Below are 25996 nucleotides of genomic sequence, written 5' to 3'. Positions count from 1 at the left end.
ATATAATTAATATATGAGGCAATGCATTCCATATTAAGAGAATTTTGTGAGCTGATCAACGTGGACACGAAGACAGTCAAAGTTGATATAAAGAACAAAGTACTTTTTTTATATTGAATTAAAAATATAACAAATTATTTTAAATAAACATTACACATCTACATTACTTTAGGCACAATATATTTGCCAATCAGTGGTTTATGTTGTAGTCACTAAATGTCAAATATTTTGACATTTCCATTCTATTGTAGGCAATATGTACCTACTATTTAGATTGAAACAATCAATTATGGTGAAATATCGATTATTCGACAATATCTAGCATAACAAAATATATCAAGGAATTCTGGATTATTCATTCATGATTAATTTTATCGCCTTCGCAACTTAATTCTATATATTTTTAAAGGTCCTTGTCGTAGGATTATAACTTTTAGGAATGTGATAGATGATTTTAGATTTTATGTATTAATTTTTAATACTATTGCCATTATTACTACATAATGTGTAATATTATCACCTACACTTTTTGGGTAATTTTCTTTAGATTGAGGTAAAACGTCCATTCCCTAAATAATAATATCAATGTAAAATAATAAAATATATTGGGTAAAGAAAATAATAAAAACCAGTTTAAATTTTCCATTGATTTATTTTTTCACATATGTACCTAAAATTCGATTTATTCAGAGGTATCTATAAGATTTCCAAGATTATAAGTAATAAATATTTATAAACAATAAAAAGATTTTTGAGTATTAAGTATTTTTTCACTTTAATTTATCATTATAGACTTTTGACTTGTTTTTGTTTGTTTTTTTTTCTATTCAAAACTGTAATTTCATTATAATACTGTTTTTAAGGTGAAACTTAAAAAAAAAATTACCTCATTATAACAACCGGATAACATATTATGTTTTGGTTTATAAAAACACTTTCGAAATCAAAGACTGCATATTTTTTGAATCTTGTTTACTACACATAGTACATGAGTAAATATACTTAATTAATATTATCTAAAGCGTAGTAAAGTATTGGGTGGGATATCTAAAAATCACTCTGGAGCGCTTTAAAATTATATGTTTAATACAATTATATGAAATACAATCATTTGAGTCACAAAACAATATTGCTAAATTAACATTACAATATATATCATGCAGTCACTGACACTGTTTTGTGTACATTTCTATTCAACATAATTTACAATCCACACCCAAGAATTATTAGTCTTACAAGTTAATAAACATACACATTACACATCCTACTAAGGGTAGTAAAAATAATAATTGTTAACAGTGGGGGCCATTAACACTAACCTTGATATGAGGTTTCTACAAAACATAGACAATTTATATTTTTTCACTCATACACCTAACTTACTGCCAATATATGTTTATCATTGAGAAACTGTAAACTATCTGTTTTCAGTTTAATAACTAGTGGTACAGATGAAGTTGCTAGATTGAGTAATTAGTTCTTGCGATGAGCACGATTTCTTCTCATATTGGTCTGGCATTGGGGACAGTACCATTTACCCTTAGGAGGTGCTGTGATACCAACACAGGGATAGTGGAACCACTCGTAAGGACACTGAAATTATGTTTAATTAAGTTAATAGACTGACAACTAGATTAAAATAACATGTATCAAAAAGGTTGACAGAATTATAACTTAGTCCAAGCTTTAATCATCAAACTAAATACAAAGTGTTGGCCGTTTCTCATTCAATAATTAAGATTACTGTAATATGAAAATATCTGTATGTAGTGCTATAATGCGAACTTCGACTAAGTATACAGGGGGGTTACAAGGACCAAGTACCTTTACCAAATACGGCGAGTTGAAAGTTTTTCATTTATAAATCTACGTCGAAAATACCAGAGAACACTTTTAAATTATAAACTGTTGATTTAGTATTTAGTTTGACGATGTAACCTTGTAAAGGCACAAAATAAGTTATTTACTTGTAAAAATAATTATAATAATAATTTGACCTAATATAAATTCCCGTTTAGATTCTATTTAATATATATTTATAAGTTCAATAAAAACTTTTAATACTAGTACTGTACTCACGTCTTGGTTGTCACAGGCGACCATATCACCGTACGACACTTGGTTGCAGATACAATAGCGTGGTTCGTTCGGGTCGTAAGTCCATTCTTCTTCCATGGGCTCTTCGATAGCAACGTTGTTGACCACAGTGTTTATACTGAATATAAAAAAAATATTTCTTACAGTATTCATACATTATTTTTCCCGTGACTGTCCGTTTGGACTTCGATCAGGTTGCGATTTAAATAGTAATGTTATGGTGACTATATGAAATTTAGGGATACATTATTCTTAAGTTTCAATGAAATAATTAGATTTTCGAATAAAAGTAACAAATATCGAGTAACACATAAATATTCTCACGTTTAAATTATGATTAGAATTTGCTTCTATGAAATGAAAGAATTTATTATTGTTGAGTTTTTTTTTTCTAGGAGACTATTCAGTGCAAAGCAATAATATGCCGTACATTTTACATTATTTCCTTAAATTCCATTATATAGTATGTTGCCTTTAAAGTTATACATGGATGATTTATATTTTCGGCTATGAGAGTAAATAGTATTTATTATACACATATTAATATAACTAACCCCACAGTTGGCGACGATGAACGACTTGCGACTGCAGCCGTTGGTTGAGTGTGAAGAGACACGTTGCTAGAACTGTAGGAATTCTTCCTAATACAGATAATAAAACAAATTATAGAATATTATAATTAGATAAAAAGTAATTCTGTCGCATATACATACTTTTTTGTGAAATTTTATCCGATACAATATACAAATTATATGTTCACACATTTCAAAATGGCAAAATTTCTTTAATATTTTTGAATAGTTTATGATTTATTTGTAGTTGAAAATTATATAGTTAAGCAATAATACGATAATATAAACATTTTACGTCTTATAAACTTACTTTTGCTTGTTATGCCGCTTGTTAGCCACAGCCGTTGTAGTGGAGTGTGCGTGAGAAGCGCTTTGAGAGTGTGAAGCTAATGCCTGACCTGAAAAGTAACGAATATTTTTTTAGGTTATGTAATAAAAATCAATATGGTATGTTTAATTTTAATTATTATAATTAATATACCGTGGTCATGATGTGCGTGATGCGCCAGTTCACTAGCGACCGCCTCGTATGACGCCTTCAGGGAAGCCGTGCGACGACCTTGTTGCATCTAACAATATTTATAATTATCGCGTGTCTCTTACAAAGTGTTTAACATATTTATTAATTATTCATATTTGCAAACGTATTCCGAATATCTACTGTGGTATATGACAGGTGTCTGTATTATTCGTTCAGAAATATAAGTATAAAAAAAATATATGTTATTATCATGTACAAAGAGAACTATGAAAATACCTTCAATATATTTATATTACAGTTTATCATTGTAATGTAAAAGTATTTTTCTTAAGTGTTATGAATTCTACTACATTAAATCTATAAAAAAACACTAAATGACTGAATTACATTATAATTCCAAAGTCTATTATTAATAAGTGAGGAAGGGGAATAAGTTGAACTTATGTACATATATAGATATAAAATGAGATATTAACCTGTTGTGTAGCAGCAATAGCTTGACTTGCTGCTGCGGCTATAGTACTACCAGCATGACCAAGAGAATAGGAATCACGACCCAAGGCAGCCTGAAAATTACATATTATATATATTTAAATATAACAAAGAAAAATGCCTGCTTTTACAAAACTATTTGTAAGCTAAGTCCTTGTTATTATTTGATTTATTAAGTAGGTACATAGGGTCCTTGTAAGTTAATGTTTAATACTTAGAATTATCCAAGTAAAGAATCTTCTTAATGAATATATCAAAGGGTTCATATATTAAGAATCCACTATTGGAGTTAGTATTTCTAAGTCTTATTGACAACAAGTTATAGTTGTAGCTTAGATTTTTTTTTTAAATATAGATGTAGTTGACCCTCAGTAATTTGACAAACCTTTTACAGGCTAGTGTTGGATTATCAAATTCATCAAATTATAGAGTACTGCCTAAGAACCCTTCTAGTCTGGATTTTTTTTACAAAAAAGTACCTTGTATTTTAACAAATAACAGATGCAATGCAGATAAAATTGCTTAATCTATACAGTGTATGAATAAATGCTAATTTTCATATGTATTACTTTCAATATTTATGTACCGGTTTTACAAACAGAATTAAAAACATGTAATTTCTTATAATATTTAAATCTTTGTCCCATTGAGTTGTAATCTAAAGATATATTTCATATAATCACCTGTAAAGCTGTGTCAGTACGTGAATGGTTTCCGTTGCTAGTATGTGCCCTAGCGTCGCGGGGAGCCCAATTTGCTTCTCGTCTTTTCTCAGCACGAATACGATATCTAAAATTATTGAGTATAGTTACCAAAGATATTGTTAATTTTAAACACAATTATCGATCAGATCTATTTAATATCATTAAGGAAAATCAAGAGAAAATAATTTCATTTATACTATAGTCTTGTTTGGAAAATATATAACATTATATCCCGCTGTTTTTAAGTTAAATAAAATACAACAAAAAAGAGTGAAGTGTGGGATAATATTAATTAAAAAAACATGACTATTACTTTTTATCACATATGTATATATCTACAGTGTTTCTCAACCAGAATTCATTAGTTTAGAGAAGAAAAAGTTTATATTTACAAAACTTACTTGTTATCCTTGTAGTGGTTATTGTTAGATGTGGATGTATGATTGATATTTGTATCAAGATCCAAGGATCTCTTTTCCAGTAACTCTGTTATTCCTTTATTATCTGCCTCCAGTTCACACTTGAATTTATGAAGTTCAGTATCTGTTGGCAATAGATTAAACTGAATTGGGATCGAGAAGTAGCTTACACCCTTATATTTATATGTGTTTGTATAAGTAATAAAAATTGAGAAACTACTAGGAATTCATCAGTGTTTTGTCTTATTTGGAATTGTTAGTAATTTATAAATAAATTCACTTTATTAAAACAATAGAAATAATTTGTTACCCAGTCTCCGTAAATATCTATCCACCAAATCATACATCTGGTTCGCTAATGTGACTTTTTCATCTGCCTCTTCAAGTGTTTTGTTATAACCCCGTTTAATGTCAGAAAATTCTGTGTTTGCTTGGTCAGTATTAACTTCACCTCGGCGACAACTACCAAAAAGTGTGCGAACACGTTTTTCTAATGTGTCCATGTTATCTAAAACAAAAAATTCAATATAACAAGATATAATTATGATACATTTAAAATTTTATACTAAAGTGTCCAATATTATTCAGCAAAGTATTTATAATTGCCTTAAGGCTTAAACAGTAACAATTAATAGCTAATGGTAAATACTTACTTTGAACGGATAAATCCATTTCTCGCATTTCTGTAAACCTATCTCTTAATTCTTGAGGTAAGTGCTCTATCACTAAAAATAAAATAAATAACTTTTATTAATGTCAATAAACACTTCATAATTAAAGAATGAAAGTAAAATTTTATCATATATGGCATCAAAATATAATTTTTTAAATTTCCCGGTAAACAATTAATTTTTCAATAGTGCCAACTGGCAACCGTAATGGCGACTCAACAATAATTGTCAAAGAGAAACAGAAGGACTTACTTTCTAGATAATCTTCAAGATATAACATTTTGGTAAGTTGCTTTTTAATAACAGAAAGTTAAACAATTATTGAACCACTATTAAGAATTATAACAGCTTTATTATTTGAAAAGAGCAGTATATAAAAGAGAAAGATGACGTGTACACCTAAGCAATGTGGTAATGGTGAATACTGAAATATCAATTTAGAGAGCTAGTGTTGCACTGTTTACGTTAATATTGATATTGTCGATGATAATAAATTAAGGTGTATTAAAAGAATCCCCTAAAATGTCATTTTGTTTCGTATTTAGTATCTAGATATAGATTTTTTTTGTAATTAATTACTAAGTATATTTAATATGGGGAACTGTTTTGTCCCTTTAATTCCTTCGGTAGTTTCTAATAATTAAAATAATATTATATTGTGTTTTGATGAAGTGATAATATTTTTACTATTTCTTTTATTAACATATATATTGCTAATTTTCACCATAACTAGTAAAAAGTCGATATGTATTCATAACATCACTATGACAGTGTACCAACTGCTTAAGTTATTTGTATATGTTAAAAAAATTGTTACAGATTATAAAATGATTCGAAGACCTTTAACAGAAATAACCCTAAAGCTTGAAGATTTACAAGAATATGAAACTTATAGAAGAGAACAAGCTAATAATTCTTCTATAAGTAATGAAATGCAAGAAGATACTCCTAGATCTTTAGCTGGTGGGACAAAAACTATTGAAGAAATACATAATAGAATCGGTTACGCTCCAAAAAAGAAGCAAGGTCCCAGTACTGTATAAATTAAAATAAAACAAAATATAGTCCATATTATATATTTCATTTCAATGTGCTTAATATTTTTTTAGACTAAAGTGAAGTAAACACAATGTATTCTTACATATATCTTATACTAATGAAGCATCTTAATGATTATTAGCATAATAGTAATTTAAACACTAGAAAGTGATTTTAAACGTATTTAATGTGTTAAATATGTATTAGTAATAAGGTGCAGTAGTAGCAGTAGCACCCCATTTGAATATCAATAACTTAATTGAAGAAAATTAACATTAATTAAGTCTATCTAATTTAAATTATCTATCAACTGTCGTCAATTGAATGATTTTAGCTTTTATTTTGCTTGTTTTAACAAGTTAAAGACCCGAAACATAATAATAATAAAAGGTAAAACTGTCAAGTGGTTAGTAGTGACTTAAATAAAGCTATGTGACGAAGTGATATCAAAGTAAAATTAACTCAATTTGATGTCTCAGGAAATCATCATCGAAGGTGGAAAATATGAAATTTGAGTTTTTCATTTTTTTTAACTATATCATCTATTTTTGTATGAACAGTACAAAGATATATAAAGTTTTAAATAGCTATAACTTAATAGTATTGATTTTCCCCATCAACGTTATTCAGTTAGTACTTAGTAGTCATTTAAACTGGAGACTAAAAAAATGTAAAAACTTTGTCTCAATAATTTACACGTTAGTTAGTGATGAGTTTCATAAATTATAAATCGATTTTAATTCCTAATCGATAAAGCACTTTTTTAATCAATGAATTGATTCTTTGAATTTGTATTAAAGTTATGAGATCCATTAATTGTAGCAAGGCTTTTTTGCTTCACTTGTCGGCGCTTTGACAGAACGCAGTAAAGTCTGAAAATAATAATTATGACATTGTTAACGAAATCATATTACTACTTAAAACTTATTTATTACACGTTCCAGAATGTTTACCTTAGGGTTAGGAAATATAGTATTTCAGCTAAACTTAGTATGGAGAAACCCAAAAAGAGTCCGAGCAGACCACCGACATTGGCTAAAAACTCTGTTTGACCATACAATTCGGATCGTCGTGAAGTTATAAATTGAGCTTCTTTGAAAAAAATCAAAACGCGAGCTACGAAGACACTGAAACAGATAAATATTATTTTTTAGTGGTGGTTTTAAATACTTATTTTTTGTGTTACTGCGAGAGATAATAATAATAGTTTTTTATTCTATTTGTGACCTTGGTGAATCTTATATTCAATGTCACAAATATTGGTAGTTTTTGACGAATATGTATGCTGTTTCTAAATTAAATTGCCACTTTAAGTAAGAGATCTTACTTTAATCATTAATGTCCAATTTCAGTTCAGGAGTTACTACTTGATATTCTTGGAAAATTTGGCCGATAGCACTTGTATAAATAATAAAAAAAGTACTTCACTTTGTAATGGCTTCTACTACAAACGTAATACCTTCTCAAAACAATACTTACTCCTTATCCTGTTCTTCAATTTCTTGACGATGAGCTCTGAATATGGATTGCCAATCGTAGTCAGCTTGTGATGTTTCTGCATCGTATTCTATAGACGTGCAAGCTTGAAGACATTTGCATTTTGCGGCTACTAGTAGAGCCTCACCAAGGGTACCGTTATCAGCTGCATCTTTTTCCAAATTGGTTTGAATTTCTGCTGTGACTAATTCCACTGAAAAAATAAGGCGTTGTTACAGAAAAAATAGTTATGTTGTGGGAATATAGGGTGAATTTTTTGTTTAAAATTTATCGTTAAAGTAAGTTTAGAGACGAAAACTTCTCCGCCATGGATTCACCGTGTGGATGTCGGATCCATCGTGTTGCAGGGAGAAGAGCTTTAACAGTGCCTCGGACTTGTGACCTAGGTGTAGGTTTAAGGGGCCCCTATGTAACGCACGTTGACTGCTCACCTCTACCGTCCAAGATCCTCTCTTTACCTAACCAAATTTGAAACTACTAGGGTTGCCTTCGAAGTACATTCTAAGAATGAATTGATGTTAGTTCTGGACAGGCTAAGTCTTTTAGTAGTTTGTAGAGACATTTTGGCTGTTATGCCTCTCGCTGCCACTTTTACCGCATACAAATTTACGACGAAACTATTTTTAGTGAGTTCGTAATACTCGTTGACCTAGATGGACTGGTCTTTGGGGATGGTTCCTTGGAACCGTAAGCTCTTTTAACTCAAGGTCAATTCAAACTGATCTTAGGTAATTATTGTAGATCCAAGCATTTTTGACGTTACTAATTGGTTGGTTATTTATCTTGCTAAGATTGTTTTAAAGTTATCTAGTATTCCTTCTAAGGATGGAGTACGAGCTATATTATTACTTATCTTACGTCCGAGAAATTTAAATAGAGCATTTTCCTTAAACGTAGAAACGCATTGACCGCCCAAAGATAATCTCGGATCGTATGAGATATATCTTGTATTCTGCCTACCGAGACACAGACAGGTGACATTTTTGTACCCTAAATCCATCCGTCCACTGACAGAATTTATCCACTTCATCCAATAGTACTTGACAGTGTTTGTGGATACATTTGAGTATTGCGAGATCGTCAGCGAGGGCTAAAACGGATTCTGTGTATTTATTATTAAACATGAACCGTCACCCCCCTTACATTGTTTCAAATAACGTAATTTTTTATTTTGTTTATATCAAAGTTATGAAGCAAAATGTACTTAATGTACTTGTCATCCAAACCAACAAAATGTTGTTCTCTTATTGTTAGAATTTTGACAAATATATGAATCAATATCTGTTACAACTTCCATTAACAACGTAACGTCTTTTACTGGTAAGCTTCATAATTTTAGTGGATTTTGCTCACACATCATGAAATTTTCATATTACAATATAAAAATTCTATGAACTATTATAAAATTACTATAAAATTTTAGAACTTTTAGGTTTAAATTTTGTTAAAATTTTACTTGCTTTGTGCTTTCTTCATGCATGCCATACTGCCGGCATTGCATACGGGTATTGTAGGACCATCTGTAAAAAAAATTATTAAAAATTAATTGTCTCGAATATACACTCATACATTAAATATATTTATATGGGAACACTCACGAGGCATGCCGAAATGAACACAGCCACACCTAGTGTATGTGAAGTTTGATAGACACTCTATTTCACAATTAGCTTGTGTGTAAATTTTAAAATACTGTAGGTAACGCTCCGTTGGGAAATAGCATTGACGTCTGGAATACAAATAACTGTATCAAAACATTTATTGCTTGAATTACTTTTGTTTTGTTTTTGTTTTACTTTTTGTTTGTATCAGTGATTTCTCAAAACACTAAAACCCCTTTTGTAACAAATTACGAGACTTAGATAGAATTATTCTATAATAATCTACTAGGTACATAATTTAAAGAAGACAAGTAACTAAATGCTAATATTAAATAAGCTAATTTATACTTATTGCTAAGCGAATTAATTTTACCACTTTATACTTCATACATATGTATCTAAAATGCATAAAGAAAAAAGTTTGGAGTAGAGAATTTGGGCGAAGGGCACTGTTTTTAACATCGTCTTGGACTGAGTTTTTTAATGAAATATAATTACGGAAGATAATTTTGTGTAAACCTAAATTGGAGTCATATATTTATCAGATCTCATTAAACCTTTTAAAAATTGTTTGTTATGAAATTACCCTATCCGTACAACGACCTTTGAAATATTTGTTTAAAATAATTATAATATTGTTAGAACAGAATATTTTTGGCTCTCCCATTGGCTATTACCTTGTAGGGTCGTAAGGTTTCAATCCTTCAGAAGTCGTCATCATATTAGGTTTTACTGCAACTACTACCTCTTGGGATAAAGGTGATCTGAAATATTGTTTTGACAGACGAGGCAATTCTGCCGGATTATGAAGTAATATCTGAAAAAATATAAACTTTTGACTCTAAAAAAATTAGAAATTAGCGAGTTTTTTATTTTAATTGCAAATACCCATTCCCAAAGATCTACAGAATATTGAGTCCAAAAAGACTAATAAATGTCTAAACAAAAATGGTAATGTTCCAATAGGCTAAAAAATATACTTATTGATTTCAAAAACTAAAAGCATTTTTGAAAAAAAAAAAAAAAAAATTGTTTCAACCGGCACGTTTATAATTACGTTTCACATTCATACAATTACCTACGTTTGATGTACTTCATGGGCGGATTTGAATGTTTATCTGGCAGTTTGTCGATTATTGAGGATAATTTATGAATATTACTGAACCGATAACAATTTGAGGTTTGAATTTAAATAAAGAAGTGATAGATCATGGTTGTTATTTGTGTAATTTTTTTTTTATGGTTAGGTTTTTATTAATTAACTGGAGAAGTCATTAACTTCATAAATTATTTAAAAAAAAATACAGCGTTCCTAGAAAAAATTACATTTATTTCAGAAAGGTGCGAAATGTCATAAGACTTTACTTATTAGAAGAAATAATTTCTTTGATGAAAAATAAAATCGACAAAATAGAAATAGTTCAAAGAAAATTCATGTATAATTATTTATACAGATATATGTTGCAAATAAATAATATCATTGTTAAATATCAAGAGACTACACCAATTAAAAAAAAGGTATATATTAATTAAAATTATTATTGACAGCAAGATTGTGGTGGGTACTTAACCAAAAAAATGGGTTTGGTAATTTTTTTCTTGAAGTATTATACTATTTTAGTATATCATTAGAATGATATTGTGTTTATTTTTTTATCATCACTCGTTTTATTTTACACAGGTAACCACAAATAGGGTTTAGATAATGGAACCCTATAACCTGAGCAACTATTATTTCGTGATTCTTCAACTTATGTATGTATATTTTTTTATATTTACTTGTTCGGAATAAAAGTTAATCCTTTGTAAAATATTTTTTTTTGTCAACAAATATTTACAGATTGGAACATACTTATATTTTAATAGTTACAATTTCTCTGTAGGTTTTGCAGACATAAATTTATTCTATTTATTTAAGACGTTATGTAGCATTCATTTTATTTAAAAGATTCATTTCAAAACTAATCAAAAAGAAATGTTGATTTACAAACTTGATATTTAGGAAAAAATTCAATAATCTTACCTTAAACCCCTGAACTGGACCCTTACAAAGGTAGTCAAGATCCATTTGCTTAGCTTTCAACAAAAACGTTAATCCTGATTTTGCGCCGAATCCCTAGAAATTGAGAAAACTTAATGTTCTAATATATTATAGAAGCCTTTTTAAAGAAGCAATTTATACACTAATTACCTAGTTTGTTTCCCAGGATATATCATAATACATTTTTGTATTTACTTTTAGATTTATTGACGTCTCATAGAGATTCCAGTAATTATTATTGAAAAAAATACTTACAGTGCCTCTATGAGGGTACGTCTCTACCGGACTATCAGGAGGATATCCATCTTCTAACGTCCAAATTTGACTAGAATTTCGTTTTGAATATTCTAAATAACCATAGTCCTTATTGAGGCTGCAGAAATTAAAAAATATATATTATATCAGTTAACTAAACATTTACAAAGGATTAAAAGTGGTAAGTATTTTGCGAAAGCAAAACCATAAAATTCCATATCTTAATATATAGGTTTTATTTACTTTTCAACTCTAAATAATTCCTCAGCACCCAAGGTATTGAAGGTATAGCAAACACCTTCTTCAGTGATGATCGGCAAAAATAAATCCGAACAATTCACGCGGGAAACATCTTTCCATTTACAAGCGAAGAGCATCTCAGTTATGTTTGGTGATAGCTAAAAAATTATATATGATTAATAAAATTAAAAAATATAAAAAAAAATCGATGGATTGAAACTTTGACTGATAAATCCACGAGTCTAAAGGTATTGACTAACTCTGTATCTATAAAAATTGTTTGTTACTTGAAAACCGGCATTTGAAAAAAAGCAATAAAGATTTCTTATTTTAATCACGAAATTATTTTCGTGAAATAATGAAAAGTATACTTAGTTTAGAAAAAAAATCTCTTATGATTTGCCTTTATAGATGGCGGGTTAAAGCTTTGATATACAAAAAAAAGCTTCAAGAATTCCTCTATTAAAATGATCATAAAATAGCGTAATTTTGGAATGTAGGGGTAGATAAGGATAACTTTTAATTTAATTGCTATCTATTATATACTCTGTTTACCTCTTTAAGATTCTCAACTGTTACGTTTCCATTAGAAAATCTTCTTCCACTTGATGGGGCCAAGTGATCATCGCAAACCATAGATACGTCCTCAAAAAGGTGGCGTCTTATGAAAAAAAAATAATAAAATAATTATTATTTCCAACAAATAATATAGTATAATTTACATTTTTTTCATAATCAGTATGAGACCCTGCAACTACCGTCATGCGGCGTCCCAGTCGATTTTAGCCAAAGGAACTCTCCTTACTTAAAATAACTATAAGCTAATTTATTAACTACCCAAAATTGCTTATAACTTATACAAAAAAAAAAATACGACAATTTAATTGATAATGTAATTGATTTAAAGATTATCCCAAAATTTAATATAATTAACTTCTTAAAGGGTCATTTTTATACGGTGGATTTTTTTTGTAGTTAAGTAATTGACTTACTCTTCTTCGGTTAAATTCGCACGTGTAGTCTCATTCTTGTACAGATGATAGTATTCGGTAAAATTAAATATGGTTTGTCGAGCCTTTGTTTCAAAACAAATAGTCACGGCTGGATATGGGATCTGGGTAACAAAAAAAAAAGTGTAAGCAAATTAAAAAAAAATTGAACTCATATAAATGTAAAGTCTATATATGTTGATAGTAATAATAAAAATAATAATTTAATAATTATTGATATCTCAGATTTTCTTTAGTACTTATTATGATAGAACTAAGTTTTTCGGATTTCATTAGCATATTTTATTGCCTTTTTTTTTCAACAGCGATGAATTGGTGACGGTTGCTGACAAGTCTAACATATGGGTTAAAATGTAAGAGGGAAATTTTAAATATATAGTTTTATTTGTGATATTTAAATACCTGCCAAACTGGTGTTGATTTTTCCGCGAAGCTTACAATGACGGGACTTTCGTTCCATCTAATCCATATTAAGTGAATCTTTCCAATACAGAATATTAAAGAACAGGAAAACATTAGAAGCCAGAAAATTCTGCAAAAAAAGCTTTCTTAAGAACCAATATAGGTATACATTTGTATACATACTTACATATCAATATGCTCAGCATATTACTACAATCTATAACTAAATTTTCATTTAAAGAGTATTAATAATTTTTAGCTATATAAATATTCTTCTTATTTAGGGCAGTGAAAAGTTAGTTTATAAAATCTTGATATTTAAAATTTATTTTATCTTACTTTTCAATCAAAGTTCTCTCCTTTTCTCCAATATACTTCAGACCGTGAAGATTTGAGTTTGCGGTGTAGTCAATCAAATACCGCTTGATGGCACTCAGCTTTCCTTTTTTAATTTTCTCATTTTTGGTATTGAGATGACCTTTGTTTACTTCAGGGTCTACGTCCTGGATACCTCCTATACTTCCTGATCTGGTTAAAAATATAAAAATATATACATACAGTGACATATAGTCAAGCTTTTTGAATGTAAACCAACCTGGAGTGTCGCTTCATGCTGGTGACAACTTCTAAGGCACTTTCCGAAATGACGAATGAATTAGAAATTTTTATTGAGGCTTGGCTGTCAAATAATTAATACAACCCACCTTCTATCCCGTGGGATATTAACACCATTTATGAAATTAAATTGTTACAAAGAATAACTTTTAATGTCATCATTTGGAATCATGAATTAAACAATACTAGTTTTTATATACTAAAACAAATGAAATTAGAGGGAGTGTAACAAAAGTTTGATAAATGGATTGCTATTTAATTAGATATTATATATTTCTTGCTACAATTATTGTGTAATTTATTAAAATGGGTCACAAAATTGTTTATATTTAGTGAACACACGTGTTTATCCGGCAATAAAAAGGTAAGGCAGTGTGTCACGATAATTTTAGTATTCTATTACATTTGAAGTTGTGATGTTGTAGTTTCCACTTAAATTAACATTCACGTCACAGATTATTATCAAACAAAAAACAATGTAGGTGATTCGTTAACTTTCTTTAATAATCTTATATCATGATTATTTTAATGTCTGTCTTCGTCTAACCCGATGTATATAAATTAATAACTCTATAAAGGAAAATAAAAGTTTCTTACAGAGTGACCTCAAGTAACTTTAATTAGTACTCAGAAGATATTATATAATATATTTACCACTAAAAAGACCCCATTTACTCCAACGTACGTAGCTCCAACTTTCCAGGACATTGCCCTAAAGATCAACCAATCTATTGTGATCATAGAGTTGACATAGCATACGACGTTCAAACCCGAAGGCATTTGGAGGATAAGGCTAAGCTAGCCTCTAAAAAACTAGGGGTACTAAGTAGAGCCAGGCTGTACTTTACAACGGGACACTTGCTTTTATTATAGAAAGCATTGGTTCGTCCCCGCATGGAATATTGTTTTCACCTCTGGCCCGGTGCCCCACAGTACCAACTACCTCCACTTGACACCATACAACATCGGTCTGTTCGTATTGTCAACGATCCCATGCTCACAGACGATCTGGAACCCTTAGGCCTCCGAATGGATGTAACATAGGGGGCATGTGTTCTTTCGTCTGTTCAATGGGGAATGTCTCGAGGAATTGTTTGACGTTGTAGGACCGTACGTGCGTCGCGGTCATTTTTCCCACGCACTTGCAGGATGTGGAATGATCTTCCGTTTGAGTTTTTCCCAGAGAGCTCCAAAATGGGGTCTTTCAAACTTCAAGTGTTCAGGTGGCTCCTCCACAAACAAAGTCGGAAACGCATCTACAACACGTCTTATTTTGCAGATTGCCATGGACGACGGTAACTACTTCCTATCAGGAAGGACGTCTGCTCGTTTGCCCCTTTGGGACATAAAAAAATATATGTTGCAGGGAAATTATTATTAATTTTTTAAAATTATACAAAAAAACAAAATATATCTCATGTTTTGTTATGATGCACGTATTTTGCACTAAATTAGACATAGTTCTCGTTTTATGTTCAGGCATTTTTAAATTTTACTGTGAATAAAAACTTTTTAAATCATTGAATGTGTAATTTCATTATTATAAATTACTTTCAAAATTTTCTTATATAGGTTTAGAAAATCTACAAACTTGTATAAATAAGTTGATTATATCTGCTGACTAGAAAAGAAAATCTGGCCATATAAAACAGAAGATTTATAACTCCAAACAATATACATAAATAATCCCTACAGCTATCCTAACAAAACCAATGCGCTGTCTAAGGTAATGTAAGTTTATTGTAATATACTAGTTTGTTGGCGGCGACTTCGTCCGCTTGAACTTCGGAATTAGGCTCGGAGAGAATGTACGGAGCATGTTAAAATAATATTGCTACATATATGTATTATGTTAACCAACCAGCAGCGACATTTACAGTCAGCTTCACGTCACTTTATACACAAAACAATTGTTAGCTCCCGAACCAATGGAAGTAACTTTTAAATTGGGTGTACATGACATCCATCGTGTGTGCTGCATAATACTGTAAAGTTTCATCAAAATCAGTAGAGTAATTTTTGCGTGAAAGATCATCAATCCTCACAAACTTTTCCTTTTATAACATTAGTAGGATGTTCAACTAAGTATTCGTAGTTTTAACAGAATCTCGAGTTGCCGTAGCTTGCGTCCTATATAATTTTAGTTAAATTATCTCGTTTTGTTTATGATTAGAAATATTGTATATTTTTTTCATTTCAATATTTATAATTACATTCACTGATTGAACAGCATCTTAAGTGAACTGATACGTTTAAGGCGTTCGAAAAACAGGAAAAACAATTGATTGAGTTTTTCCCGTGTATTGGAACATCAAGGTATAATGTGAATCAGACAACATCAATACATCTTGGCATTTGAAACATGGTCAAGTGAAAAGGATAAGTATCCTTATTAGGAAATTTGATAGATCTCTGATCGGTAAAATAATTAGTTATATGTAATAACTAGCTGTGCCCAAACCCATTAAGCATTTAATGTAAGTAACTTTACATAAATTTGGTTCAAAGTAATATAGTTTAAAAATATTCCCATGGGAATGAGGCATAAGGTATAAGGTACCTTAAATGTTGCATCAGGTAATCAGCAACCCCCATATAAAATTATATTGAAATCCTTCCAGTAGTTTTTAAGTGGACAACAGACAGACAAAAATTTCAAAAAACATATTTTTGGCATCTGTTTTCTTCTAGGAATACCCCTATAGGGATTTATTGTCATTTATTTTCAATGTACAGAATTGACCCCGTGAACGATTTTATTATATGTAATAGAAGTAAATACTGATATCTATGTAGATATTGTTAGATAGACTTTAAAAATATCTATTAATTTCAATAATAACATATTAAAATGCATGATCTGTAAATGTCAATCTTATTTTAAATTACAACCAATGAGCTATGTTTACAAATTGTAGGTAATAGGTACAATTGAAGACAGAGATGAATTTGTCGTTTGTAACCTCGTGAGAATACAAATAATACTATTAATATGATGAACAAAAAAAAATTTTTGGGATGGTTTATCTAATTACTGTTAAATAATTAAAATTAATATTAAAGGCAACAATATATCGCGATCGTGTTACTAATATATTTCAAAAGAGTTGTAGCTTTTCTCTGATTTGGTTAAATAATTTTGCAATCAAACTTTACTAGCGACATTCCTCGACCATTATACTTACTCGTATAATTTGTTGTTTAAACTTTTAACTTTTAAGTAATATCTTCGTTTGCTTTTCGTGTGTTCTCATTATACGAGGTACATTAGAGTTTATGGAATATTAAAATGAAATATTGTGTTACAAAAAAGGTAAATATTCTTTCTTAGTACGAAGTATAGGTACGTGTGAAGTATAAATTAATGAATGTCAGGGTAAAAAATACTAATAATATGTTAATTATTTAATAGTTATAGGTTTTAAGTTCTTTAAACTTGTTTTTTGAAATTTTTAAGAGTAATTATATTTTAGGTAATAATTCTCCAAATTTTTATCATACGTCTGTACGTATATATGAATAATTAAAGGCTGTTAATTTTCGATCCTCTATAAAGATTTTTGGACTTTTGTATGACTGCCCAGTCAAGAATAGAATAGTATCAAAACTTAAAATAGATTAAGTTAAGTTTAATAGTTAATAAAAATAGTCAAGAATAGTATAAAAACTTCTCAGGAATAGATTTTAATTCACTTAGTTATAATTTAGTAATAGTTATAATTTCGATAATGTCAAAAATGAGTATTTTAAAAATAAGCTTAAAGTATCAATTTTTTTTATATATTTGATAAGACATGTGATAAGTCTCAATGGGCTGTATAAAAAATACATCTTCAATACAAATAATGTCATTTTATTTCAATGTGCTCTACAAAATTTTTGACTTTCTGTGAAGGACATTGCGTGCTCAGAAATTTTGTAAAATGTTATTTAAATATATTAAATGTTTGAATAATATTTTTGTAGCTTATAATTTAAATTTTTAATAATAACTTAAAAATATTAAAATTTAGAAACAATAATATTTTGACTGTAATCTCAATACCGAGGTGACACTTATTTTTAAATGTTCTTAAATTAAAAGTATAATAATTTCGATTACTTCTATAACCTATAATATAATCTAGACTCTAAGTTCTGATATATATTTGAAATATACTATAAGAATAAATTAATAAGTTTTTTATTAATAAATAATATGTGAATTAATGAGGATGACATTTTATACGAAGGATTTTTTTTCCGGCGTGTAGATGCAGAGAGGATAAGAGGAAGTACTTTTAATTCAAGGGTGGAGGTCAAGATAATAACGACTGTAAAAATGAATTTAATAGTTCTCTAAACCCGTTGAAGGTTACTTATGCAAGGTTTTTTTTGTTTAGGCTTTGGTTGAAATAAAAGTCGAATGTCAATCGTAACATTCCTAAACGTATGTACATAACTGAATGAATATGTATGTAAGAAGATAATAAGGCCATATTTAAAAAAAAGATAATATTGAAAGAAATATATATTACTCATAACATAATAATGTCTAGTTCAGTCATTTGTATAAAAGTATTGTTTTAAGGTGAAAAAACCTTCGTTACAGCAACTTTGCGCTAAATAAAAGAATTTCTGACTTTTAGTCACGCCATCTTCGCCTATTGTAAATATGGTTTGGCAACGTCTGATTTACAGTAACCACTTTAAGAACATTTGCAGGAAAATAAAACCTTGTGCTCATTTAATGAATTTAAATTTAATATTTAATGTTCCAGGACAAACGTGAAACACAATATATGCAAGCGGAAGTTTTTTACAAAACAAAATCAGTTTGAAAGGTCGTTTGAAGGGTAATCTACACGAATATTATCATTTAAAGATAATAGAGTAGATCAAAGCCTTTAAATTTTGTTATTAGGTCTAGATTTTAACCAAGGAAATTACTACCAGTAGTGATGACCGTTTTAGATGCCATATAGATCAGACGATTATTATTAATTCGATTTGAATCGAAAGAATTAATCGCGTACCAAATTACTAAGGGTTCAAAGTTTTATTTCATAAATACATTTACATACGCATTGCTATGAGAGTCAATTTATGATCGTTCAATTGGTCAGTGTTAAGCTATCGCTGGGAATCCATATGATTATATATGATTTCACTGTTTGCCGTCATCTCATTTGTACATTTATACAAACTGCGGAAGTGCATACAGAGCGTTTCTTATTTTTCATTCACAAAACTTATTTAACATAATGCTGTTTTTAGATTTGTGAATAAAAAACTTGAAACGCTCCGTACGTAACTTGATGATGTAAACTTGAATGTAAGCTTCTGCTTTTCCGTATTTCCATTATGATTAACAAATGATTCGAATGAGCAGAAATCGATTTAAGCGAATACAATAACTTGGGATACAAGTTTATTTTTTATTTTACAGTTTTTCTTGAAATTGCCTACATCTTACGTTCTCGATACACATATGTTTTTATTATATTATAAAATACACGTACATTCGTTTTCCATAAAAATGACCCTACACATTATATAAATATCCATCTTCAAAATGGTTATGAATAATAAATTATGACAGGATTTTTAAGAGACAGAAGCTTACACCGATTTACAATTCTTTTATAATTGAAAATTGAAATAATTCCAATTGACAAGAAAAAAACCCATTTCTCACACAATTTTAAATCTTCTATATGTTATTTTGTGTATCGTTTGTCTGCAATGAATAGATATTTGAAATAATTTGAAATTATCACGTCCATTTTCACTAAGGGATTGTTTCTAATTTGCTTGGCTGCGATTCCACAAAAAACCATATCCTAAAAATAAATGTGACGTAACTAATACATTGTATATAAAATTTTTATTTACCTTATATGCAAGTATTAGATGTTATGATTACCTCAAGGTAAGGAAATACAATATTTCAGCTAGACTTAGTATGGAGAAGCCCAAAAAGAGTCCTAGCAGACCACCGACATTGGCTAAAAACTCTGTCTGACCATACAATTCAGATCTTCGTGATGTAATGAATTGGTCTTCTTTGAAGAAAATTGAAACCCGACTAATAGAAACACTGAAATTAATAAGATTCGTATTTATTTTTAAAATTCATGATGAAATTGTGCCAAAACTATGATCAGATATTTTTATAGGAAAAAAACTAAAGCAAGAGGTTTGGTTAATTAATTGAAAAATATGATGAAGTGAAATTCTTAAAAAAGCCAATGTTTTATATAAACACCGTGAAGTTACAGTGTCAGTATATACTTTAGTAATCAAACTTTACGAGCAATATAAGAAGCAATTAACCAAATTCTCACAAAATATCGTAGGTTTGGTTTTAGAGTTAACTCTCCGAAAATTCTACAATACTCGTATGCTATCTTTTTTTGAAAACAATTAAACACCTTGGAAAAAGAATTAATAGCTAACAATTTTACTCATTAACAGTCAAGGGACACATTTGAGAGACCAACTCTTTCGCATATATATAAGGCCTATAAAGGCTCTCTTCGGATACATTCGGCTTTGCAGTAATTTTTTTTATGTGAAAGGTGGAAAAACGAGCAGACGGCCTACGTGATGGTAAGTAGTCGCCGTCGCCCAACGACTTCTGCAACATAAGAGATGTTGCGGATGCGTTGTCGACCTTGGTTGTTGAGGGAGGCGGATAGGGGGGGAATAAGGAGATGGCAGGAAAGGGTTTGATCAGCGAAAGGATCCCCGGCTCTCTCACTTATTGGATGAAATGCAGCCATTAAAGACTACTTCACGCCGATCTGTAAGAGGGAGGTATTTCCCCGGTCGAGCCAGCCCGTGTTCGAGCTGTGGTAACTTGACCACAGGTACGCTCTACCACCTTAATTATCAGGACATTTTGAAACAAGGTCCATTAAGAGCTAAGCCTCTGACTAAATTTATAGCAATAAAGTTCTTACTCCGTGTCTTCTTTGCTAATATCTATCTTGAGGGCTTTAAATAGGGGTTGCCAATTGTAATCGCCTTGTGATGTTTCAGCATCGTATTCTATAGATGTACAGGATTGAAGACATTTGCATTTTGTAGCTACTAACAGAGCGTTACCCAGAGTGCCGTTATCAGTTGTATCTTTTCCCAGATGACTTTGTATTTCTGCTGTGGCTAGTTCCACTGAAATGTAATATGCTTTAATACAATTTATACATAAATTATTATTGCTATTATGTAAATGAATGTAACACGTATATGTAGCATTGTCTGCGAAATAACGTAATGTACCTAGGGGATTATGATAGTTACTGCCTTTTCCTATTAGAATATAAAATATAGTTGGCAGTTATATTTAAAAACTGAAATTAAAAAGTATAAACCAAGATACTCACTTTGTGCTGTACTCATACAGATGATTTTGCGGGCGTTGCATACCGGAATTTTAGGACCATCTATATAAAAAATTGGTTTATTATAGTTTTTATTATAAATTGGAGGCAAAAATTGAATTAATGTTTATAAATATAACGTCTCTAATAAGCGCGATGGACCCGTCACCAGCACGGTGGATCCATGGAAGGCTGAGAGGTTTCGTCACAGTATCCGTATTGGGGCTTCCAGAAAGTAGGGTTATGAAAAATGCATCCAAAGTTATTGTTGCTAAGATTGAGGCCCTTACCAGTAATACTGAAGCCTGAACTATTGATCCAATCAAAAGTCTGCAGTCTTTTAGAAAAAGATTATTGTTTTAAAGATATTTCCTTAACAACAAAGAAATATGACTGACAAAACACTTTTACATCAGCTGTAAATAATTTATAAAAAAAGAATCCTGATAAAAAAAAAAATTGCGTGGTACAAAACATATGTGGAATCTACAAAAAATACATTTCTATAGGGTATTCATATTAAACGCTTTAATAACTGTAACAGTTTATACAGTGGAGCAACATTCATGACTCAATTTAAGCTATTTTTATAACTAGGTACTCTAAATTCAAAAACTCTGAACGTCGATGTAGTAAACATAAATGCATAAAATCTTCAATTATAGCAACAATTTTCGTTGTTATGTTCGATATTAACAGAAACACTCACGAGGCATGCCAAAATGAACACAGCCACATCTGGCGTACGTGAAGTTTGATAGACACTCTATTTCACAATTAGCCTGTGTGTAAATTTTAAAATACTGAAGGAAACGCTCCGTTGGGAAATAGCATTGACGTCTGAAATACAAATAATAAGATAAATTGTTAATTAATGATATATGAAAGTACTCTTCATTCTCCTGTCGTATTCCACGTTCGAAATCTTTTAATATTTATATAAAAGATAAAGATATCTAAAGAAAATTAAGAGAAAACTGTTATGTATAAAAGAAAAATATTCGTTTACTACACCATTAATTTCATAAATATGTTTCTTATTCAGAATATTTTTAATGGTAATTTTTTACCTCGAAGAATCAAGAGATTTCAAGCCTTTAGAGGTCGTCATCATGTTAGGTTTAACTGCAACAACCACCTCATGAGATAAAGGTGCCCTGAAGTATTGTTTTGAAAGACGAGGCAGTTCGGCCGGATTATGCAGTAATATCTGAATAAAATTATTATTTAGTACTACATAACATTTAATGTATGTACGTTTTATAAAATGATTAAGTATAGTAATATAAAGCAAGAAACAAATAAAAACTGAGCGATGCATTTCTTCAAAGAAATCATCATATTCTGTCGTTATTCTGCTATGTTGTTGTCCATTTCTTTGAGATGTCATAATGATGCAACTTATCAAATAAATTTACCTTAAATCCCTTAACAGGACCTCTACAAAGGAAGTCCTGATCAATTTCTTTAGATTGTAAAAATATATTCAATCCTGATTTAATGCCAAAACCCTGTAAAATAATGGTATCACATGTTTCAAAACAAAAGTAAAATATACATTTCTTCCATTTAGATATAACACAATTATAGTAACAATTCTTTTAATTTAATTAATAACTAAGTACCAGTCTCGGCTTCGCACAAGCTCTTTACAAAAAATATAAAATAGAGCTTTTTAATTTTGAGAATTATTAAACTTATGATTTAAAAAGTTATTTACAGATACTGATGTAGGTTTGGAAACGAAGTAATTTATTTTGATGACTTAATACCGTATTTATGTAAATAGCTTTCCAATAAACGATTTAGAAATGCCAATTTTTAAAAGTTGTAAAATGGATATACATAGTATGTTATGCTTAAGGTATATGCCACTGCGGACTTTCCAGTAGAATATATATATATATTCTTTTATTTAAGATAAAAAATTTCACCATATATTATTTTGTTATATGTCGAAGGCTTTAGGCAGGGTTTTTGTTAAAATATCTCAGACGGCTCATGTTTTCCCGACATCTTCAACAAATATCGTTTATGTACACACAAGTAAAAACAAAAACGTAATAAATTATGTCCTAAAACCTTCCTCGAAAATATTAATACGATTTCCTACGCCTTTATAATTATTTTAAGTAACATGCTTTCGACGTTTCGGTTACTTTACAGCAACCGTGGTCACAGGCAGACGAATAAATAATAGTGTTTTATTGTTATTTAAATTCATTAAAAAAGTGAGTACATAGAACAGAGGATAGAGAAACAATCAGGACGTTACGAGATTTGGCACCACGCGGCCTACACATAAAGTGCCTATTATTCGGTTATTGGGCCAAATAGGTCACCAGATATTTGGTATTTGAACCAATATAACACTAACTGCAAATATTACATAATAATAGATGTTAGTATACTCACAATTCCTCTATGAGGGTATGTCTCTACCGGACTATCAGCTGGATATCCATCTTCTAACGTCCAAAGACTGGAATTTCGTTTGGAATATTCTAAGTAATCGTAGTCCTTATTGAGGCTGCAGAAATTAAAAATACATTAACTACACATTTACGAAGATTTGAAAGTGGTAAGTATTTTGCGAAAGTAAGACCACAAAATTCCATTTTTTAATAAGGATTTTATTTACTTTTCAAGTCTAAATAATTCCTCAGCACCCAAGGTGTTGAAGGTGTAGCAAACACCTTCTTCAGTGATGATCGGCAAAAATTCGTCTAAACAGATACTTAGAGAGTTCTTCCAAACACAGGCATAAAATGTATCATTTATTTTCGGAGATAGCTGCCAATGTAAAAATATTTCATGATAATAAATTTTACGTCAACATATTCCATAATTGGTTCTGTATTCGTCAACCTCTTTAATATTTTGAACAGTTTCTTTTGCATCAGAAAATTTAGTTCCATAGTAAGATGCCACGTTCACATCGCAAACCATTGAAACATCTTCGAATAATCGGCGCCTGTATGAAAATATGTTTGAATTAAATGTTAAATACCTTTAGATAATATACAGCTGATCTATATGATTACGGCGAGTTTGCATCGTCAGACTACATACAAAAAGTTAACAGATTTCACTATTAAATCTTCGCACACTATAATATTAAAATAGGTTAATGTATGAGAAACGGGAACTGCTTCGTGTGCAGTAGAATGATCCAAACTTTAGACTAAGACTACTGGTATTTTTTTCTAGATAGTTGCGATATGCCACATGTTTTACACTAATACATCATTACTTACTCTTTCTTGGTTAAATTTAAACGTGTGATGTCGTCGTCATAAAGATGATAATATTTTGTTAAATTAAAAATCGTTTGACGCGCCTTTGTTTCTGAACAGATTGTTACAGCCGGAAAAGGAATCTAAATCACAAAAAAAATATTTAATCAGAATATTGTATTATGTGTAATCTAATAAAAAGTATATTTTTATTACATTAAAAGTAACGTATATCGTTAAAGGCAAACTTTTATGGTATGGATTTCCTTTATAAAATAATATTTAAATACCTGCCAAACTGGTGTTGATTTTTCCGCGAAGCTTACAATTACGGGACTTTCGTTCCATCTAATCCATATTAAGTGAATCTTTCCAATACAGAATATTAAAGAACAGGAAAACATTAACAGCCAGAAAATTCTGTAAAAGTAACTTTTATGAGGACCTGATTTGTAATATATTCGTGTGTAACCTGTTTTTGTACATGAAGTGGAAATAATCAGCTAACTACCCATAGAGAGATAAATTTTTGTACTAATCAGTGAAAAGTTGTTTTCACTGACTTTTCTATTTAAAGCAATGTGTAAACAGCTTCCTTTTCCTACTGCAAATTAAAAATATATTAATTAATAATAAATATTTAATAAGGTTTTATTGCGTAAATAATGGATTGTAATTTGGAAAAATAAAAGTTTCTTTTCTCACTTTTCAAACAGAGTTCTGTCCTTTTCACCAATGTACTTAAGTCCGTGGAGATTTGAGTTCGCTGAGTAGTCAATTAAATGCTTTTTGAGTAAACCTAATTTATGTTTTTTTGTTTTCACTTCTTCGTCCTTGGAAAGATTTTCATTTGCCTCTAGGGTTATATCTTTAATACTTCCAACACTTCTGGATCTAGACAGATATAGAAAAAAATTAAGTGCCAGTGATTTATATCTATTGCAATTGTTATAAAATAGAAGTAAGTTTACGATTCTTTTTTAATTCAAGCCAACCTGGAGCGTCGTTTCATGCTGCCAACATGGTCGAAAGATCTAAATCAAATGATGACTGGATTATACGTGTGAATTAATCCCATTTGTCTAGTACGAGTTTGTATGGTAAGCTTTTAACACCGACAGTTTCAAAGTTTTTCCATTCATTTTTGCAAAGACTATTATATAGGAAACTAGGTACCAGCCCCTGCTTCACACGGGCTCTTTACAAATAATATAAAATAAATAATAGTTTTTCTGTTTATTGAGAACAGACAGACAGATAG

General features: G+C 29.9%; 3 protein-coding genes and 2 long non-coding RNA genes across 7 annotated transcripts; 2 read left to right on the top strand and 3 right to left on the bottom strand.

Moving 5' to 3' along the window:
* Positions 1–955: 955 nt before the first annotated feature.
* Positions 956–5849, bottom strand: LOC116771291 (inhibitor of growth protein 3). The gene is made up of 11 exons (XM_032663111.2): positions 5689–5849; positions 5419–5490; positions 5076–5273; positions 4748–4889; positions 4326–4431; positions 3627–3716; positions 3151–3238; positions 2980–3067; positions 2652–2738; positions 2080–2215; positions 956–1593 (listed from the first exon to the last, which is right to left on the bottom strand). The coding sequence occupies exons 1-11, from the start codon at positions 5714–5716 to the stop codon at positions 1474–1476; spliced, it is 1155 nt and encodes a 384-aa protein (XP_032519002.1). The 5' UTR covers positions 5717–5849; the 3' UTR covers positions 956–1473.
* On the top strand, positions 5536–6505 carry LOC133319291 (uncharacterized). Its single transcript, XR_009752972.1, has 2 exons — positions 5536–5720; positions 6256–6505. It is a non-coding gene; the product is annotated as an uncharacterized LOC133319291 (long non-coding RNA).
* Positions 6506–6520: 15 nt separating this feature from the next.
* LOC116771182 (pickpocket protein 28-like) lies at positions 6521–14239 on the bottom strand. Its single transcript, XM_061523237.1, has 14 exons — positions 14116–14239; positions 13860–14048; positions 13521–13650; positions 13101–13222; positions 12664–12769; positions 12112–12266; positions 11869–11986; positions 11596–11688; positions 10250–10389; positions 9570–9700; positions 9432–9491; positions 7954–8164; positions 7428–7601; positions 6521–7346 (listed from the first exon to the last, which is right to left on the bottom strand). Exons 1-14 carry the CDS (start codon positions 14130–14132, stop codon positions 7238–7240), a joined length of 1755 nt encoding a protein of 584 aa, XP_061379221.1. The 5' UTR covers positions 14133–14239; the 3' UTR covers positions 6521–7237.
* A 46-nt stretch (positions 14240–14285) lies between these two features.
* On the top strand, positions 14286–15660 carry LOC133319292 (uncharacterized). Its single transcript, XR_009752973.1, has 2 exons — positions 14286–14499; positions 15415–15660. It is a non-coding gene; the product is annotated as an uncharacterized LOC133319292 (long non-coding RNA).
* Positions 15661–17967: 2307 nt separating this feature from the next.
* On the bottom strand, positions 17968–25774 carry LOC116771181 (pickpocket protein 28-like). 3 transcript variants are annotated; one of them, XR_009752991.1, is made up of 14 exons: positions 25731–25774; positions 25441–25629; positions 25026–25155; positions 24757–24878; positions 24368–24473; positions 24141–24292; positions 23915–24029; positions 22918–23010; positions 22570–22709; positions 22209–22339; positions 21503–21562; positions 21225–21290; positions 20041–20214; positions 17968–19957 (listed from the first exon to the last, which is right to left on the bottom strand). XR_009752991.1 is itself a non-coding variant. In XM_061523385.1 (14 exons), the coding sequence occupies exons 1-14, from the start codon at positions 25745–25747 to the stop codon at positions 19906–19908; spliced, it is 1692 nt and encodes a 563-aa protein (XP_061379369.1). In that variant the 5' UTR covers positions 25748–25774; the 3' UTR covers positions 17968–19905. The 3 variants fall into 3 exon arrangements, 2 of the variants coding, with proteins under 2 accessions (XP_061379369.1, XP_061379370.1); XM_061523385.1 differs by having other exon boundaries at positions 21080–21290; XM_061523386.1 differs by having other exon boundaries at positions 21215–21290.
* Positions 25775–25996: the final 222 nt, after the last annotated feature.

Source organism: Danaus plexippus, chromosome 17, assembly GCF_018135715.1.
Source record: "Danaus plexippus chromosome 17, MEX_DaPlex, whole genome shotgun sequence".
Lineage (NCBI taxonomy): Eukaryota > Metazoa > Arthropoda > Insecta > Lepidoptera > Nymphalidae > Danaus > Danaus plexippus.
Note: the sequence above shows the minus strand (reverse complement) of the source record. Positions and strands in the feature narration are given on the sequence as shown.

Coding starts and splice junctions, on each gene's coding strand:
- LOC116771291 (XM_032663111.2), bottom strand. CDS start 5,716: ATGTTATATCTTGAAGATTATCTAGAAA. Junction 4,890..5,075: donor TAGATATTTACGGAGACTGG/GTAACAAATTAT, acceptor TATTGCCAACAG/ATACTGAACTTCATAAATTC. Junction 2,739..2,979: donor AAGCGGCATAACAAGCAAAA/GTAAGTTTATAA, acceptor TATCTGTATTAG/GAAGAATTCCTACAGTTCTA.
- LOC116771182 (XM_061523237.1), bottom strand. Junction 12,770..13,100: donor GCGAATTTAACCGAAGAAGA/GTAAGTCAATTA, acceptor TTTTTTCATAAG/ACGCCACCTTTTTGAGGACG. Junction 9,701..10,249: donor AAACCTTACGACCCTACAAG/GTAATAGCCAAT, acceptor TTTGTATTCCAG/ACGTCAATGCTATTTCCCAA.
- LOC116771181 (XM_061523385.1), bottom strand. Junction 22,710..22,917: donor GTCCTGTTAAGGGATTTAAG/GTAAATTTATTT, acceptor AATTTTATTCAG/ATATTACTGCATAATCCGGC. Junction 20,215..21,079: donor ATTAGCAAAGAAGACACGGA/GTAAGAACTTTA, acceptor TATTAATTTCAG/TGTTTCTATTAGTCGGGTTT.